This window comes from Petromyzon marinus, chromosome 25, assembly GCF_048934315.1.
Source record: "Petromyzon marinus isolate PM22_M1 ecotype Great Lakes invasive population chromosome 25, UKy_Petmar_22M1.pri1.0, whole genome shotgun sequence".
In the NCBI taxonomy this organism is placed as follows: domain Eukaryota; kingdom Metazoa; phylum Chordata; class Hyperoartia; order Petromyzontiformes; family Petromyzontidae; genus Petromyzon; species Petromyzon marinus.
In genome coordinates, this window is record NC_133691.1 from 9,133,781 (window position 1) to 9,152,942 (window position 19,162).

General features: G+C 50.3%; 2 protein-coding genes across 8 annotated transcripts in view; one reads left to right on the forward strand and one right to left on the reverse strand.

The window, feature by feature from the left end:
• Positions 1-6,927, forward strand: LOC116945764 (uncharacterized). Of its 3 annotated transcripts, none has more exons than XM_032960293.2 (4): positions 1-1,279; positions 2,109-2,219; positions 3,002-3,122; positions 5,204-6,927. In XM_032960293.2, the coding sequence occupies exons 1-4, from the start codon at positions 1,049-1,051 to the stop codon at positions 6,145-6,147; spliced, it is 1,407 nt and encodes a 468-aa protein (XP_032816184.1). In that variant the 5' UTR covers positions 1-1,048; the 3' UTR covers positions 6,148-6,927. The 3 variants fall into 3 exon arrangements, with proteins under 3 accessions (XP_032816184.1, XP_032816185.1, XP_075925677.1); XM_032960294.2 differs by having other exon boundaries at positions 1,163-1,344; XM_076069562.1 differs by lacking the exon at positions 1-1,279 and adding an exon at positions 1,368-1,992.
• Positions 6,734-19,162, reverse strand: part of LOC116945797 (cystine/glutamate transporter-like) — a 21,732-nt gene continuing 9,303 nt past the window's right edge. For 2 of the 5 annotated variants that reach the window (XM_076069557.1, XM_076069556.1), the window contains exons 6-10: positions 18,632-18,750; positions 17,358-17,402; positions 15,891-16,014; positions 14,582-14,688; positions 12,872-13,521 (exon numbers count right to left, since the gene is read on the reverse strand). In XM_076069557.1, the coding sequence (XP_075925672.1) occupies positions 12,901-13,521; positions 14,582-14,688; positions 15,891-16,014; positions 17,358-17,402; positions 18,632-18,750 (1,016 nt within the window). In that variant the 3' untranslated portion in view covers positions 12,872-12,900. Of the gene's footprint in view, positions 7,862-10,578; positions 10,766-11,810; positions 11,961-12,871; positions 13,522-14,581; positions 14,689-15,890; positions 16,015-17,357; positions 17,403-18,631; positions 18,751-19,162 lie in introns of those variants that run through there. The other 3 variants (XM_076069558.1, XM_076069560.1, XM_076069559.1) reach the window with 3 other exon arrangements.

Sequence of the window (19,162 nt, forward strand, 5' to 3'; positions counted from 1 at the left end):
AACACGGATAGCTACTCATACAGCACGGATAGCTACTCATAGAACACGGATAGCTACTCATAGAGCACGCATAGCTGCTCATAGAACACGGATAGCTACTCATAGAACAGATAGCTGCTCATAGAACACGGATAGCTACTCATAGAACACGGATAGCTACTCATAGAACACGGATAGCTACTCGTAGAACACGGATAGCTACTCATAGAACACGGATAGCTGCTCATACAGCACGGATATCTACTCATAGAACACGGATAGCTGCTCATACAGCACGGATAGCTACTCATAGAGCACGGATAGCTACTCATAGAACACGGATAGCTACTCATAGAACACAGATAGCTGCTCATAGAACACGGATAGCTACTCATAGAACACGGATAGCTACTCATAGAACACGGATAGATGCTCATACAGCACGGATAGCTACTCATAGAACACGGATAGCTGCTCATACAGCACGGATAGCTACTCATAGAACACGGATAGCTACTCATAGAACACGGATAGCTGCTCATAGAACACGGATAGCTGCTCATATAGCACGGATAGCTACTCATAGAGCACGCATAGCTGCTCACAGAACACGGATAGCTGCTCATAGAACACGGATAGCGATGTCGTTCTCGCCAAACAGCCACGCACTCGCTCTTCCCGCCAGCCCTGCTGTTACAGCTGCGGAGACATCCACCCAGAGCGCTCTCTGAGCGCAATGTAAACACCTCCCCCCGCCCCCACTTGTAGCCCCGCCCTCACAAATCTTAGTCCCGCCCCTCGCAAATCTTAACCACGCCCCTCACCATCGCCCCGCTCCTCTCCCATATTAACCACGCCCCTCACCCCATCTGAGCTACGCCCCTCATCTCTGAAAACCCTGCCCCTCACACCCCTCTTATCCCCGCCCTTCACCTCCTTGCCCCGCCCCTAACCCATTTAGCCCCGGCCATCGCCCCGCCCTATACTTTGCCACCCCCTCCTCCTTTTCCTCCCGCACCGCGCGAGCCGGTAACTCGCGTCACGTGACGCCCGGCCCTTGGTGCCGCGCATGCGCGGTGGCGCCCGGGCCGGGCCGCGAGCCTGGAGGCCGCTCCCGCGCAGCCGCGAGAGGCCGCAGCCGCTGCCGCCGAAGCGCTCAAGGGGAGCGGCCGCCGCCGCTGCTGCTGCCGCTGCTGCTGCCGTCGCCACCGCCACCGCTGTTGCGGCGAGCGAGCGAGCGAGGAGAAGGAAGACCCAGCGGGGATGTCGCGACGCAATGGTGGCGGCGGCAACGATGCGCGTCTGTAACCCGGCACCGTGGTGGCAGCTGCAGCAGCATCAGCAGCAGCATCATCAGCAGCGAGGGTTTGTGGATCGCGCGCAGATGTTGCGAAACTCCCTTCCCGTTACCTCCCACATTAATTCACCGATAGCACCTTCGCATGTAAAGGATCGCAGAGCTTGGCCAGTTGTTGGCACCGTCTCGCAGCGTGGCCGCTGTTTGCCTTGCCCGTGGGTCCGAGTCGTCCTCTCTGCACCAGAGTGTGCGGATTTTTGTGCGACAGCGCGTTACAAGTTGACGTTGTTATTGTTGTTATTATTATTCGGGACTCGGCTGATGCGCGGCCCCCGAATCGTCGAGAAGCGACTCGTGTGGTGCTCGAGTTTGGGCAGGAGAGGCTGGCGAGAGAGATGGCAGTAGCCGTAGAGACAGCGGTGGTGGTGGTGGCGGCATGTGGTGTGGTGCTGCAGAAGCTTGCCGTGACATTGGCCCCGACTGCAGAATGTCAAGAAGAGGCGAGACACGTCCACTGATGGGGACAGCTTTTTTTGGATTAAAACAGCAAGCTGTGACCTTGGCTGTCGGGCCATGGGGCTGTCATTGTGCCAATTCTAGATTTGAAGCTTTCGTGACTGCAAGGATCAAGGCCGCTTGTGTTGTGGCCGAAACGTCGTGATTTTTGTTGATTTTACCGAATAGAACCAAAGAGTATCATTGTGCCACTCAACAAGGTTGCTTTTGCAAAATTTTACATACATTTAAAACATTGAAGCATTTAAATGTAATCTCGTGCATTGAAACCATGCATTGCTTGTAACCATTTTATTTTCAAACATTTACCTTGCAGACATGTGGAGCTTCTTGTCGTTCGGAGATGGCACTTTCGCTGCAGAGGTTGAAATGCAGCCGGACCTGCAAGGCCTCAAGTCTAGCACATCAGTCAAGGTGGAAGGAGATGGTGAGCCCCTTAATATCCATTCCTTTTTTCTGGTTTCTTTTACTGTCCATGAGATTCGCGACCTTGCATAACCCGCCCGTTGCTCTAAGAAGGCATGTATCGGCCTTGATTCTCGAATGGTTGAAGGTGTACGAATCATAATCCATTACCGGAAGCATTGATGGGAAACTCTTGATGCATACAATGTGTATGATTATGTATCTTAGCTTTTTCAAGTTGGAGATATAAATTAAATTCCCTCGAAACTGCTATGGTAACAGTTCAAATAGATATTATTACAACTGATAGGGATATTTATATTGTTTCCAAGATTGTTTTTACAGCAATAATATTGTAAAGCAACCCATTAAAATCTCTACGTCATGGGTAGATGCAGCCTCCATCCCACTGCACAAAATCTGCCATGCACCGCCTTAGACGGCCCCTAAAAGTGTCCGATTAGCACAGTTGGCTACGTATGGTGCAAAATAACTTCTACATACTTACATTCATCATGGGCAGCAGGGTGGTGCAGTGGAGGACACTTGTGCCTCACAGCAAGAAAGTTTCTGGTATTAATTCCCTTGCGTGCTGTGTTGGCCTTTGAGCCGCTCGCTAACAGCACTTGCGCTGACAGTCTGATGAGGCTATATGTGGAATATTTGTGATTGTAACTTGTTTATTAATTGCACTGGTAATTTGTGTAATTGCAGCTGCTGAATTCCTGATCACTCCCCGTTTTTGAGAATGGCCCCTCGGTGAGGAATGTCAGGTGCTGCTTATGATGTAGGTTATTTTTGCAGACGCCGATGACTCCTGTGTGGGTGGTAGTGAGAGCGACACGTTTTCACATGCGGTTGACCAACTCGAAGTTGTGGGAGTTTCGGACCATGATGTCTTCCACAGATGTTAAACTCGAGGACGGTGAGTGTGACGAGGAATTCGTTCTCGTTTTTGGCACACAGCACAAAATCACTACGATTTCTACAGTGAATCCACCGTGGCGGAGTTCCTCTTTAGCCACGGCATTGTGGGGGGACTCATTACGGACAAGCAAATTGGTAAATAGGAGTTTCCTTCCAGATATGAGAGAAAAACTCCTTATCTGTAAATGTTAACCACTCTAGCAATGTATAACAGGGTTTATTTATGTTGTGGTTTATCGAACTACTGCTACAGTGAGAGAAAAAAGTATTTGATCCCCTGCTGATTTTGTACGTTTGCCCACTGACAAAGAAATGATCAGTCTATAATTTTAATGGTAGGTTTATTTGAACAGTGAGAGACAGAATAACAACAACAAAATTCAGAAAAACGCATGTAAAAAACGTTATAAATTGATTTGCATTTTAATGAGGGAGATAAGTATTTGACCCCCTCAATCAGATTTCTGGCTCCCAGGTGTCTTTTATACAGGTAACGAGCTGAGTTTAGGAGCACACTCTTAAAGGGAGTGCTCCTAATCTCAGCTTGTTACCTGTATAAAAGACACCTGTCCACAGAAGCAATCAATCAATCAGATTCCAAACTCTCCACCATGGCCAAGACCAAAGAGCTCTCCAAGGATGTCAGGGACAAGATTGTAGACCTACACGAGGCTGGAATGAGTTACAAGACCATTGCCAAGCAGCTTGGTGAGAAGGTGACAACAGTTGGTGCAATTATTCGCAAATGGAAGAAACACAAAAGAACTGTCAATCTCCCTCGGCCTGGGGCTCCATGCAAGATCTCGCCTCGTGGAGTTGCAATGATCATGAGAATGGTGAGGAATCAGCCCAGAAATACACACGAGGATCTTGTCAATGATCTCAAGGCAGCTGGGACCATAGTCACCAAGAAAATAATTGGTAACACACTACGCCGTGAAGGACTGAAATCCTGCAGCACCCGCAAGGTCCCCCTGCTCAAGAAAGCACATATACATGCCCGTCTGAAGTTTGCCAATGAACATCTGAATGATTCAGAGGACAACTGGGTGAAAGTGTTGTGGTCAGATGAGACCAAAATGGAGCTCTTTGGCATCAACTCAACTCGCCGTGTTTGGAGAAGGAGGAATGCTGCCTATAACCCCAAGAACACCATCCCCACCGTCAAACATGGAGGTGTACGCATTATGCTTTGGGGGTGTTTTTCTGCTAAGGAGACAGGACAACTTCACCGCATCAAAGGGACGATGGCCGGAGCCATGTACCGTAAAATCTTGGGTGAGAACCTCTTTCCCTCAGCCAGGGCATTGAAAAGGGGGCGTGGATGGGTATTCCAGCATGACAATGACCCAAAACACACGGCCAAGGCAACAAAGGAGTGGCTCAAGAAGAAGCACATTAAGGTCCTGGAGTGGCCTAGCCAGTCTCTAGACCTTAATCCCATAGAAAATCTGTGGAGGGAGCTGAAGGTTCGAGTTGCCAAAGTCAGCTTCGAAACCTTAATGACTTGGAGAAGATCTGCAAAGAGGAGTGGGACAAAATCCCTCCTGAGGTGTGTGCAAACCTGGTGGCCAACTACAAGAAACGTCTGACCTCTGATTGCTAACAAGGGTTTTGCCACCAAGTACTAAGTCATGTTTTGCAGAGGGGGTCAAATACTTATTTCCCTCATTAAATTTCAAATCAATTTATAACATTTTTGACATGCGTTTTTCTGGATTTTTTTCTTGTTATTCTGTCTCTCACTGTTCAAATAAACTTACCAATACAATTATAGTCTGATCATTTCTTTGTCAGTGGGCAAATGTACAAAATTAGCAGAGGATCAATTACTTTTTTCCCTCGCTGTACATACATCCTATGATCCACAACAATCCTTGATTACAAGATGACTGTGTTGTGCCGTGAACATTAGTGCGGCGCATCTCGGTTGCATCGGCAACGACTGCAGACGGAGAGAAAACGACGATCTCATTGTCGTCAAACATCATCACACAATCATCCATCATCACCACACATCACATCATCACACATCAACACATCACATCAACTCATGATCACCCTTTGTGTCTCGTTTAGGTGAGATTGAGGGAAAGTACCTCTCCTTATCGCACTTCAACTATTTCCAGGAGACCTTCAGCGACAGCAGTTTAGAGGATGAACAGCAGGGCCTAGAATGTGTTGGTAAGATTGGCGGTGGTGGTGGTGTTGAGGATCACATCATTGAAACCAATGAAGGGAAAGACTCAGCTGAGTATCAGCAGCTGCTGGAGAGAGGCGAGGCCTGTGGCGAAGCTCGCCAAGTAATCCCGAGCCAGGAAGGCAAAACTGGCGACATTCGGCCGTACCGCTGCACGGACTGCGAGCGCGTGTTCCCGCAGCGCTATCAGCTCAAGTGCCACGTGCGCGAGCACACCGGAGAAATGCCGTTCGTGTGCGAGGAGTGCGGCCGCAGCTTCCACACGCTGTCCACCTTCACCGTGCACCGGCGGCGCCACACAGGCGAAAAGCCATACGCGTGCGAGGTGTGCGGCAAGGCCTTCGTAAGCGTGGCTTGCCTGAGGCTGCACACGCGCACGCACACGGGGGAGCGACCGTACGTGTGCGACGTCTGCGGCCGGGCGTTTGCGCTGAAGTGCGCCCTGACGGTCCACCAGAGGACACACACGGGCAAGAGGCCCTACGTCTGCGAGTTCTGCGGCAAAGCGTTCGTGGTGGCTAGTGCTCTCACGGTCCACCGGCGCATCCACACCGGAGAGCGGCCGGTGACCTGCCAGCGCTGCGGAGCTGCCTTTGTCAGCTCGTCGGGCCTGGCCAAGCACATGACGAGTCACACGGGCGAGAAGAAGTTTGTGTGCAAGGAGTGCGGGAAGGCGTTTGCCCGCTCCTCTTATCTCACCCAGCACGTACGCATGCACACGGGGGAGAAGCCCTGCGTGTGCTCGCGCTGCGGGAAGGCGTTCAAACAGTATGCGGGACTCAACTACCACAAGAAGAAGTGCCTCATCGGTTGTGTTTCTTAAACGGTGACCGCAAGCAAATAAAGCCGTGCAACTTATGATGGGAACCGGCTAATGGCAGACAAAAAATAACACGCCTTGCTCCGTTGCAGTTCTGCGTTTTGTTTGTTCCGTCTGTCGTGAAGTTATTGGGAGCAGGGGACATTTGCGGTTTCAATTCCGACACTTTTGTAATGTCATTTTGACTGATTTAAATGTCTGTAGATTCCCCATAAATAGGGACTATCTTTATGTGACTTGGGGTTTACTGCTTAGGACCATTGCATCATGAAGCTGAGTTTCTGTCACTATTAAATTCACAATTATCTCACGTCACTACGAGTGTTAGTGGCATTACTTAGATATTTATACATTTTTGTGGAATGGCTTCAGCCATCTAAGTTAAAAGATGGGATATCTCTTTGTTACAAGAGTTCCAATTGTGTTCTGTTCATGACTGCACCCAATGTTTGACTGAAAATAACGCAGGATTCAGATGTTTGGTATTGAAACGTATTATAAACCTCAGATTCTATAAACGCGATTAATAAGTTATGCATGTTATAATTCAATCATTGAGTGAATTGGCAATGGTGGCTCCCAACAAGAGTGAAGTTGCTGCTAATGCTTTTGTGTTTATTGATATTCAATATGTGATCATTAATGAAGTGATACAATTTGCAGTGGACTTTACATGAAATGCTTTGAACCACAAGTGTAAAAACATTCATGTACATTGGCTAAGAATTTTATATATATTTAAATTGACGCTTCAGTATTTTTGTAATAAATCATAAAAAAATGCTTCTTTTGGGAATGCTCTCGTTAACCGAATAATCTTTTTGTGGAAAAATGCAAAGTTCCAGCTGTCTTAATAACCCCCAAAAACGAAGTCGGACGAACCTATTAACTGATCCCTTGCCTTGACCCTCGTATCTTGAAACAATACAAACTCACCACACATCAATATGCTCCATAGCTGGCATTGCCCTTTAGAGGGCTATGAAAAGTATAAGTATTATACAGTAAAAGCGAGACTGTTTTCAATATCTGACATCCTTTACCGGCGACGTGGACGATTTAAACGAGATGTTTTAATTCATGGAGTACTCCCTTGCTTCGCAGACCAATCGAGACACGTGACAGTGGGGACGAGCGGATACATGAGGGCTTGTCTCCACTGTGGACAAACGGTCAAACACCACTTCCGATACACGTTTTAATATATTGCATTGTACGAATCGAGTGGTTTACAAAAGCGAAGATGTCCATTGCATTTATTGAAGGTGTTTCATTTTTGAAACGGCCAAAATTATCTGTTGCACAACTCAGTCGAGTGGAAGTGGTGTCCTGTTTACAGACGGTGGTCTGCGAGGGGATTTTCAAATTGTACGCATCCCACTGGCCAAACTATAACGAGACAATTCGCCCACGTCACCGACAACAGAAGACTTTTGGCTCGTTTATCCAATTGGATGCTCATTCCTTGTGGCTTGTCACAAAAAGTGGCGATTTGTCAAACGTGGGTCGGGTGCAATTTGTGTCTTGCCAGACAAATGTGCCCCACTAGGAGAAGTGAGAACTGTGTCAGTAGTTGCCTCCTAATACCGGTTCGTGTTTATCGGTTTCATTTGAAATCTCGTGCTGATGCTTTGCTCCTGGGTCAGTTGAAATCAGTAGTTGGTCTCCTCCTGCGGTACGACCTCCATGAGTAACTGCAGCTCCTGAGTGATCCACTCTGTGGAGATGGAAACGATGCAAATGAATAATTGCAGTGAAAAACCACGTATTTTAAATTCATGCTCTTCCGGCTTGCGCTATTTTTTTAGTATTCTCGTCGTTTATAGATTTGATTAAAAATGCACGACAGAAACTCCCCGATTTACGATTTAAGACGTGCTCCTTAGTTAACCTCTGACCTCTTGCACCCCGGGTTTATGAGCAAGCTTGGATCTCCACGCGCAGGTCAGATTATTTTTGTATTGGCCCCCATTTAAGTTAATGCAAACTGAATCATTCATGAAAGGTATTATCAAGTTTGCATATTTCATTCTGCAAAGCCCATTATATGAAATAAAATAATAACTAGATCATTGTTAGAATACCCAGATTGAGGATTAACCATGCTTATGAGAATAAAGAACAGACTCGCATGAGCGCAGGTTTAATTATTATCTGTTCCTCACTTCTCTCACATGGGCCTCTGTGTCAGGTGTGGGCCGTAGTTCAACACAACCCGGACTTGTATCTAACAGGGTCCTTGCCGATAACGTGAAGTTCAGCGTTGGGGTTAAGCAAACCTGACTTTTCTGATGAGGCACTGAATGTCGTGGAAACTTTTAGAGTTTGCTCGCATTCATCCAAATGCTGCTGAATAAATGCACTCCCAGAAGGCCATGTGGCCGTTGCAAAGATTTTCGTTCTTCAGTGGAGAGATAACTGTGGAAAGGAGGCGTATTGTAAACGTATTTATTTTGTTATATTCTCCACACTAAGGCGAATGAAGTTTGTTTTTGGTGGTTCATATAAGCACAGTTTTGTGCACATTCAGAAGATCTTTATGTACTGTACAGTGGAACCCCTCTTAACGACGTCGATTGGTTCCACGAAACCGGTCGTTAAGTAATTGTGCTGTTAAGTGAGTATAGGAAATACATGTTAAATGCTTAATTCGTTCAGATAGCATCGAAAGTTACCCCTTTTCACTCAAAAAACGTACTTTATAATATTTTTAAAATGGATGTTAATACGTGAAGATACTAACAGAAACATTAAAATAAAAAATGGTTAATGCATTAATTAATATTTACTGAACCTAAAACGGCAAGTCGTTAACAGGGGAATGATCGGTAAGCGAACACATTGGGCTCTATGGAGGCACTACACTACTATACACTACACTACTATACACTACACTACTATACACTACACTACTATACACTACACTACTATACACTACACTACTATACACTACACTATACACTACTATACACTACACTGCTATACACTACACTACTATACACAACACTACTATACACTACACTACTATACACTACGCTACTATACACTACTATACACTACACTACTATACACTACACTATACACTACTATACAAAACACATTGGGCTCTATGGAGGCCAGTCGTTAACGGGGGTGCTGGTTCAGAGGGCTTCTACTCTACGCTACTATACACCACTACTATACACTACTATACACTACACTATACACTACTATACACTACACTACTATACAGTACACTACTATACAATACTATACACTACACTACTATACACTACACTACTATACACTACACATTGTGCTCTATAGAGGCCCGTCGTTGACAGGGGTGCTCGTTCAGAGGGCTTCTACTCTCCACTATACACTACTATACACTACACTATACACTACTCTACTATACACTACGCTACTATACACTACACATTGGGCTCTATAGAGGCCCGTCGTTAACAGGGGTGCTGGTTCAGAGGGCTTCTACTCTACACTATACACTACTATAAAGTACACTATACACTACACTACTATGCACTACACTATACACTACACTATACACTACACTACTATACACAACACTATACACTACACTACTATACACTACACTACTATACACTACACTATACACTACTATACACTACACTACTATACACTACACATTGTGCTCTATAGAGGCCAGTCGTTAACAGGGGTGCTGGTTCAGAGGGCTTCTACTCTACACTATACACTACACTATACACTACACTACTATGCACTACACTATACACTACTATACACTACACTATACACTACACTACTATGCACTACACTATACACTACACTATACACTACTATACACTACTATACACTACACTACTATACACAACACTATACACTACACTACTATACACTACACTACTATACACTATACTACTATACACTAGTATACACTACACTATACACTACACATTGTGCTCTATAGAAGCCCGTCGTTAACAGGGGTGCTGGTTCAGAGGGCTTCTACTCTACACTATACACTACACTATACACTACTATACACTACACTACTATACACTACACTACTATACACTACACTATACACCACTACTATACACTACACTATACACTACATTACTATACACTACACTACTATACACTACACTGTACACTACACTATACACTACTATACACTACACTACTATACACTACACATTGTGCTCTATAGAGGCCCGTCGTTAACAGGGGTGCTCGTTCAGAGGGCTTCTACTCTACACTATACACTACTATACACTACACTATACACTACACTACTATACACTACACTATACACTACACATTGTGCTCTATAGAGGCCCGTCGTTAACAGGGAGGGCTTCTACTCCCCACCACGGCAACGTGGCAGAAGCGTCTCGCGAGCTCCACGCCGCCGCCTCTCCCCCCCCCCCCCTGCAACGGGGTCCGTACCGGCGTGGCGCTGGACGCACCCCGGCCACGCGCGCCGTCCGCGGGCCGTGAGGCAGGCGGCGTAGACGGGCACGCCGCTGAGCGTGATGAGGGCGCCCATGCCCAGGTTGGCGGGGGAGGAGTAGACGGAGCAGGCGACGATGCCGAGGCAGCAGCACGAGAAGAGCACGGGCACCGCCAGGGGCACCTTGAGGGCGACGCGAGAGACGGCGCCCGCCGGTCACTCGGAACACGGCGGCGGCCGCGGCGGCGGCGGCCGCGGTGGTGGCGGCCGCGGTGGTGGCGGCCGCGGTGGTGGTGGCCGCGGTGGTGGTGGCCGCGGTGGTGGTGGCCGTGGTGGTGGTGGCCGTGGTGGTGGTGGCCGTGGTGGTGGTGGCCGCGGTGGTGGTGGCCGCGGTGGTGGTGGCCGTGGTGGTGGTGGCCGGGTTTCAGCAGCAGCGGCACGGGCGTGCAAGCGCTATTTCTGTGCGCTATTTCGTAACCTGTCAACCCCTTTATCAGTGCCCTACCTTGTTACGGGCCAATTGTTGGTAACCCCCGCGCCCTTTAGGGGGCCGTCCATAAATGACGTCACGCGATTTTGGACGATTTTTGACCCCCCCCCCCCCTTCGTCACACGGCGTCACAAAAAGTCAGACCCCCCCTCCCTCGAATATGACGTCACAAAGCTCTGCCCCCCCCCCCCCGCCATAACCATATTTCCATTTTGAAAATAAAAGATCCTTCAAATCGCTTTAAACTATTGTCATTGTAGTGCGTATTTAATGTGACGCTGCACTCTGATGTAGGATAAAATGTTCTATGAAAAAGTCTATTTAATTAAGTAGAACGTGTTTATATTTAAGGTTGCGCATTTTGATGTGATGTCACATTTCTCAACCCCCCCCCCCCCCTTCGTCACACATCGTCACAAATGTCTGACCCCCCCCACCCAACCTAGGTACGTGACGTCATTTATGGACAGCCCCTTATACATCTCGACGTTCGTCCTACAGAGTCCCATCACAAGGGAGAAGCATAAACAAGTAGACAATTATTTATTTATTTTTGTTGCCCGTACTGAAACGTCTGTACGCCGTATTGGAGCTGAAAACTCGATTTCCCCGTACAAGAAACTACGGCGTTAAACCGTGCGGGTTTGACAGGGATGCTCTTTTTGCATCGCGCGAGGCATTGGATCGGGCCCCCCCCAACGTGGCCCCCCAAACGGAGCGGACCGGCTCGCCCGGTACCTTGAACGGGCGCGGAAGATCGGGCCGCCGGACTCGCTGGCGCACGAGGCCGAGCGACACGAGGCCGACGAAGAACCACTGGGGGCCGCTGCAGTAGTTGATCAGCGCGTGCACGTCCCCCAACCACATCAAGCAGAGCAGCAGTGGCAGCTGTTGGGATGATGGTGACGATAGATTCAGCTTGTAACGCGTCGTACAGAGAGAGAGAGCTGGGGGGGCGAATCGGAAGCGCGAGGAGCCACGGGCAGACGGGAAGGCAGCCACGCGGTGAGCCGGTGCCAGAAATTGCCCGAGCTCTGCGGGCCTCTCTACAGGGCGCTTCAAAAAAACGTTAACACGTATTACGGGACTGCCGTTTTTAATGGAAAAAGAACGGATAAATAATACGCTGCAACGTGATAACAAATGTGTGCTCATTGCTTCAAAAAGTCAAAGAGTCTCCAACTTGTTCGCCATCGTTGTCAACGCGCGGCCTGGAATCTTCTCCAGGTGGTCTCCAGAGCCCGGAGGCAGCACAACACTTCTCGTGGTGTTGTTGCAAATTCTCCGAAGTGTTAACACTTTTTTGAAGCACGCCGTATATTAAGCGTTTACATGTGGGAGGAAACCGGAGCACCCAACGATAACCCAAGCGTGCCAAAGGGGAAACACGATATCCCACACAGATGGAACACATTGAGTTGAGTTCACACTTGCTGTACTCCCTTCTCCTGGCGAGCCGGGGTATGGCACCTCCTCGACAGCCACGGGCAAGGGGAGTTTCGCAACATCTCTGCGTGACCCACCAACCCTCGCTGCCTCCAAAGTGCTGGATCGCAGTCCACGCATCGCTACTCTCCCAGCGGGACGGCAGATTGCACAACCGTACCTCACAGCCTGGAGTGACCGCCGCCTAGGATCCCAAACTTTCTCTCATCCACAAGTGTTACTGTGCACTGGGTAACGTACAAATGGTCTCACGACTCGACCGCAAGAGTAACGTCTTCGCCGCCTGTGGCAAAGACAAAGCTAGGGTAGCCTCGCCCTGGGGAATGGAACAAACACCAAATGTACTGATCGAGTTGTTTTCATTGATTTAATCGACGAATGCTCAGCGCTCCTGCAAGAGAGAGAGAGAGAGGTGGGGGGAGGGGGTTCCTCTCCCAGTGCTGCGGCCGATACACGCACGATGACACCGATACACGCACGATGACACCGATACACACGCGATGACACCGCTACACGCACGATGACACCGCCACGCTCGTGATGACACCGCCAGGCTCGTGATGACACCACTACACTCGTGATGACACCGCCGCACTCGTGATGACACCGCCGCGCTCGTGATGACACCGCCACACTCGTGATGACACCGCCGCACTCGTGATGACACCGCCGCACTCGTGATGACACCGCCGCGCTCGTGATGAGACCGCCACACTCGTGATGACACCGCTACACGCACGATGACACTGCCACGCTCGTGATGACACCGCCGCACTCGTGATGACACCGCCGCGCTCGTGATGAGACCGCCACGCGCACGCCAACGCCGCGGGACGAGCGGCAGCGCCGTCGCCCTCTCGGCGTTGAGGCTCACCAGCAGAAGCATGGCCGGGCAGGGGGTCCGCCTCCTCACGTGGATCATCCTGAAGATGCTCGGCCAGTGGTGCTGCCGCGACGCCACCATGAACACCCTGCACGGTGAACACCCTGCACGGTGAACACCCTGCACGGTGGGGAGGGTGACGTTCCGTTGGCGTGCACCAGCTCGATCTGAGTCCTCGCCTACCCACGACACCGGCGTCGGTGACCGGCTGCTGTCGGTCGCCGTTCCGGATCCTAGCGTCGTTCCCTTGGATGGTGATTTCGTTATTGACACCTTCGACTGCCGCGGTTGCAGAAGCTTAAAGCTCGCGCGACGCAATGGGGCGAGACGCCGGAACGAGCTGCGCAAGGCGGTCCGTCAAGGGAGTCTCGAACTTTGTCGCGGGGTTTGACTGCACGCGGGGGGAGGGGGGGAGCGCGCGACGCACGCGCACTCAGAACCACGTGCGCACGGTGAACACACGCGCACTCACACCCACGTGCACGTGGTGAACACACGCGCACTCACACCCACGTGCACGCGGTGAACACACGCGCACTCACACCCACGTGCGCACGGTGAACACACGCGCACTCACACCCACGTGCACGCGCAGTCATCTGCCCGCCGTGTCGCACGGTACACTTTACAAAACATAAACATTACAGTTTCTAGGTATTGTGCTGCACAATCGTGCATATAAGTACGTTATATCTGGGCATTGGCAAATGGGGCCTGTGTAGGTTTCAGATGTACGGGATGGGCAGATGCAAGACTTCCAGGGCACGGTGACAATCAGCCGAGCAGATACCCAAGTCATCATCATGTTCAAGTTTATTTTGTTTACCTAGGTGGTGAGAACTCAAGAGACCAGCAGGATGGAGCCTCGTTAGCAGGAGTGTCCCTCCTGGGGCATTAGTCTGCCAGTAGGGGCGGTGATTGCTGCTGGGTGTGATCCCAATTAAGTAGTTGTGCAATTACGGCACCACGTTGTGAAAACTTGGCAGGACCCTCCTGACAGAGTGTCGTGAGGCTCAGTGAGGCTTTCCCGGTTGATGCACGTGCACTCGTGATAAAAAAAACAGTAACAATAATTGGCGATTAAAAAAAAATCTTGGTCCCGTCAGAGGAACGTGGAATTGTCTTTCATACGAAATGCAGAAGGCCGCGTTGCGAGGTGTTTTGCGTGTGCACGTCTCACCTGGGTGATGTAAAGTACGAGCCCATGCTGCCGCCGAGGCAGGACAGGGCCACGCAGAGAGGCACGATGGTCGAGAACGCATTGCCCAGGGTGTTTTCGGCGAATGTCTGCAAATGTCGAGATTCGGGTTACCGGCGAGAGCGTCGCGGGCACGACGCCGACGGCTCTGCGCGTTGTGCGCTCAGTGCCACGACGTGGGGCAGGCGGCTGTCTCCACGCGAGAGAGGAGATCGCGGACTCGGGTGAGAACATCTAAGGGGGCTTCATCGAGGAACAGGACAGCGCTGGCAGTGGCTTCACCGTAGTTTACTCTCACAGAGACCCACAGACTAAGCTCCCCGTAGATTCACATAGAGACCCAAGGACTCGTATCGAGGCCCATAGATTCATCTCCCCCCATAGATTCACATAGAGACCCAAGGACTCGTATCGAGACCCACAGACTAAGCTCATCGTAGATTCACATAGAAACCCAAGGACTCGTATCGAGACCCACAGATTAATCTCCCCGTAGATTAACATAGAGACCTAAGGACTCGTATCGAGACCCACAGACTCAGCTCCCCGTAGATTCACATAGAGACCCAAGGACTCGTATCGAGACCCACAGACTCAGCTTCCCGTAGATTCACATAGAGACCCAAGGACTCGTATCGAGACCCACAGATTCATCTCCCCGTAGATTAACATAGAGACCCAAGGACTCGTATCGAGGCCCACAGATTAATCTCCCCGTAGATTAAAATAGAGACCCAAGGACTCGTATCGAGACCCACAGACTCATCTCCCCGTAGATTAACATAGAGACCCAAGGACTCGTATCGAGGCCCACAGACTAAGCTCCCCGTAGATTCACATAGAGACCCAAGGGCTCGTATCGAGACCCACAGATTCATCTCCCCATAGATTAACCTAGAGGACTCGTATCGAGACCCACAGATTCATCTCCACGTAGAGTCACATAGTTCCACATACTCGCACCGAGACCCACAGACGCAGCTTCCCACAGATTCGCATAGAGACCCACGCACTCGTAAACAGACCCATGCTAAGAAACTGGAATGCGCTGGCTCACTAAGATTCTTTGGGGAACTAGTCTGGTGGAACCCAGCGATGGTGCAGCAGCATCACCACCATGCCGTTGCCTTGCGTTCCAGTTACCGGATCAATTCGCTCACCTGTACACGTCACCCGAGACGGTGAAACCCGAGGTGGATGTTTGTTTCCTCAACTGGGATCCGCGGAGCGCCGCTGACCGCCACCACCTGCGCTCGCAGAATCCACGTGGAGACGAAGCTCGCGCGCTCACCTGGGCCACGGCAGCGGAGCCGAGGATCTGCGACGGGGTGAGCACGGCGCAGTAGGCGACGTTGGCGAGGAGGTAGGCGACGGTCACGATGGCCAGCGAGGCGCAGATCACCACCGGAATCGTGCTGGGCCGGGGGTTGTGCAGGGGTTCGTGTCTCAGCATCAGGAGCGTAGCCCCGGCTCCACTCACCCACCGACTCACCAAATCACTCACCAACCCACTCACCCACTCAGCCACTCAGCCACTCACCCACCCACTCACCCACCCACCAAATCACTCACCCACTCACTCAACTCACCAACCTACTCACCAACCCATTCACCCGCTCACTCACTCACCCACCAAATCACTCACCAACCCACTCAGCCACTCACTCACCCACCCACTCACTCACCCACCCACCAAATCACTCACCCACTCACTCAACTCACCAACCTACTCACCAACCCACTCACCCACCCACTCACTCACCCACCAAATCACTCACCCACCAAATCACTCACCCACCCACCAAATCACTCACCCACTCACTCAACTCACCAACCCACTCAGCCAGTCACCCACTCACTCAGCCAGTCACTGACCAACCCGCCCACTCACCCACCCACTCAAACACCCACCCCCTAACCCACTCACTACCTTCAAATGTATGTTTGGGACAGTACGAATTTCAGTGTTCCACGATTTGGTGTTTGTGCCCGCACTCGCACGCAGGAGAGAGTCTTTGATTTCCCACTTGTGCACCAGGTGATAAAAGTAGTGTACAAGCGATACGGCGTAAAATATTAAACAATTATACTCTTTGGTTCTTTCGGTAAAGTCACGTAGGTTGAAAAATAACAGATCAGGACGTTCCGATCGCCATACAAACAAGCGCCATCTGAGGATATATTATTATTTATTAATTTTTTCTACCTACTACGTGACTTTACCGAAAGAACCAAAGAGTATGGATTCCTGCAGTCACCAAAAGCTTCAAATCAAGATTAAAACAACCACTGTATTGTATGAATATTTCCAAAAAAATATGTCGGCAAGAGGAATTGTACCGGAGGTATTCAATGTAAAGCAAAGATAAGTGTAACTTTGGCTTCAGGACACAAGATAAAATCAGAAGACCCAAGAGGAGGCTAAATCTGGCTTCTCTCCTGCTGCTGCTGCTACTACTTCAGCTACTAATGCTGGCGCTGCTGCTGTTGTTGCTGCTGCTGCTGCGGGGATCGGATGTTCATCGTCTGCATAAAACGTGAAACTGCCATCCTACTCGCAGCCATACGATGGCTATGAGTTTAAAACCCAGATGGGGGGGGGAGGGGCGTCAAATCAGCCAATCACGACGTCACTGTGGTGAACACAACAAAAAAACGCTTCTTGGGAAGTGATCGTTGCGCGTGCTGATCCCCATCACGGGAATGGAGATGAATATCGTGCAGCAGAGTAGACGGCGGAGCGGTGCGTCTGCGTTACCGTTCTGGGCGCTTCACCTCCTCCGTGACAGAGTTCAGGGAAGCCCTGCAAAACAAAATGGCAAAAAAGAAAGGGATCCAGCCGCAGGGGGGAAGTGCACTCGGCATGTGAGCAGCGCTCAAGAAATGTCAGCCCCCTACAGATTATCCATATCCAACTCCCCCCCACCCACCGCATCCCAAAGACTATCGGCTTTTAGCGCAATGCATGTCCCCCAAACAAACTACTGAAGTGCAACGACTGAGTTCAACACGGGTTGACAATCATTGGAGACGCTAAAAGGTGAATTTGTGGTAATAATTACAGTAAAACCGTCGCTACTCACGAGTTCTGGATTTACGAATTTCGCATATTGGCGAATTACTAAATGCATACTAATTCCCTATTCGCGACCCGCGGAAAGATGAGGCACGTCGTCTCGCCAGTACTCCTGTGTACTGTGAACAGGTTGACTACCTTGCAGCTCCGCTAAACTCGCTAATTGTGCATTTTTACTTAATACGTACCTGCTTCTTAATTGCCCTTAATCATGGCTCGCAAGCGTCCAATGAGAGAGTAAATTGGGTCTGCACTTTCCTCTCTCATTTTTGTTACAAATGTGACGATGCTATAAACTCGTAAAGCGGTGTTCGCTCGCAGCTCTCGTAAAGAGAGGACGATGCCCTAGGCTGGGAGGAGCCACATACGAGCAGGAAATCAGCCACGCGTTGATCCAGCGCCAACAATAGCTCCGTGCTCTGCAGTCCATTACACATTAAGTTGTTATCGGTGTTTATATGTGTGAGAGGAAACACAGTAAACCTGAGAAAATTCGTAACTGGTGGGAGTCCACATTTTTGCTCGAATGCCTTCTCCTGGCGAGCCAGGATATAACCTCCTCCTCAACACTCACGGGGAAGGGGAGTTCTCGCAACGTTTTGTGCGGTGATTCACCAATCCTTGCTGCTGCTGCTGCCTGCACAGTCCTGGATTACAGGCAGCGGCCACGTGCAGCGCAGCCACCAGGCTACGATAACAGCGCTAACAGAGCGGTAACATAGCTCATCTCTCGTTGAAGCGACGAATCCAGCCTTGGTTTCCCTCGAGTCTTCTTAAAAAAAAAGCGGTGAAGCCACGAAGTCAGGGTTTACTCCGAAGCGTCAGCACGCCCCCCAGGGTAATGGAAACAGCGCCGAACTACTTGCAGCCTCGACCCGCGCGCTGCGTCGTGAGCCTAGCGTCATGAGTCCAGCGTCGTGAGCCGAGCGAGGCGGTGCGGTGCGAGGCTCACGCACCACCCCGAATAGGCGAACATCCCCGAGTAAAACGCCAGCGGCAGACCTCCCGGGCGGCTGTCTGCGGTGTCGAAGGCGTTCTCGAAATATTCTGTCCGCCCTGCGGGGAAGTCGGGAGGCTTTCACGTCGCACGTATCAGACACAGCAACGGAAATACGAAGCGTCACACAATCAGACGTTTCAATTGATGTTCTGCCCCAGTGCTGCGTCGGTATCGTCTCCCAGTGGTGCCGCACACCGCCACTCATTGAGGCGTCCTGCCTGGTGCTGCCGCTCCACGGATGGCTCCGTCTCTGCCACGCACTCAGTGCGGTCGTGGGCATCCACGATGCTGCCACCCTGCGCCCCACAACTTCTTCGCTCCCACACTGTTTACCCACAGGCCGTAAACACATTACTAAGTGCGTCTGAAGCACATAGCTCCGATAGAGCGTGATGGAGTTAGACTTCACGACTGTAAAGTGGTCGCAGTATTCGCAGTGTGGTGGCGGCGTCAGTGTCTTTCCTCCACTGTGCGTGAACGCTGATTC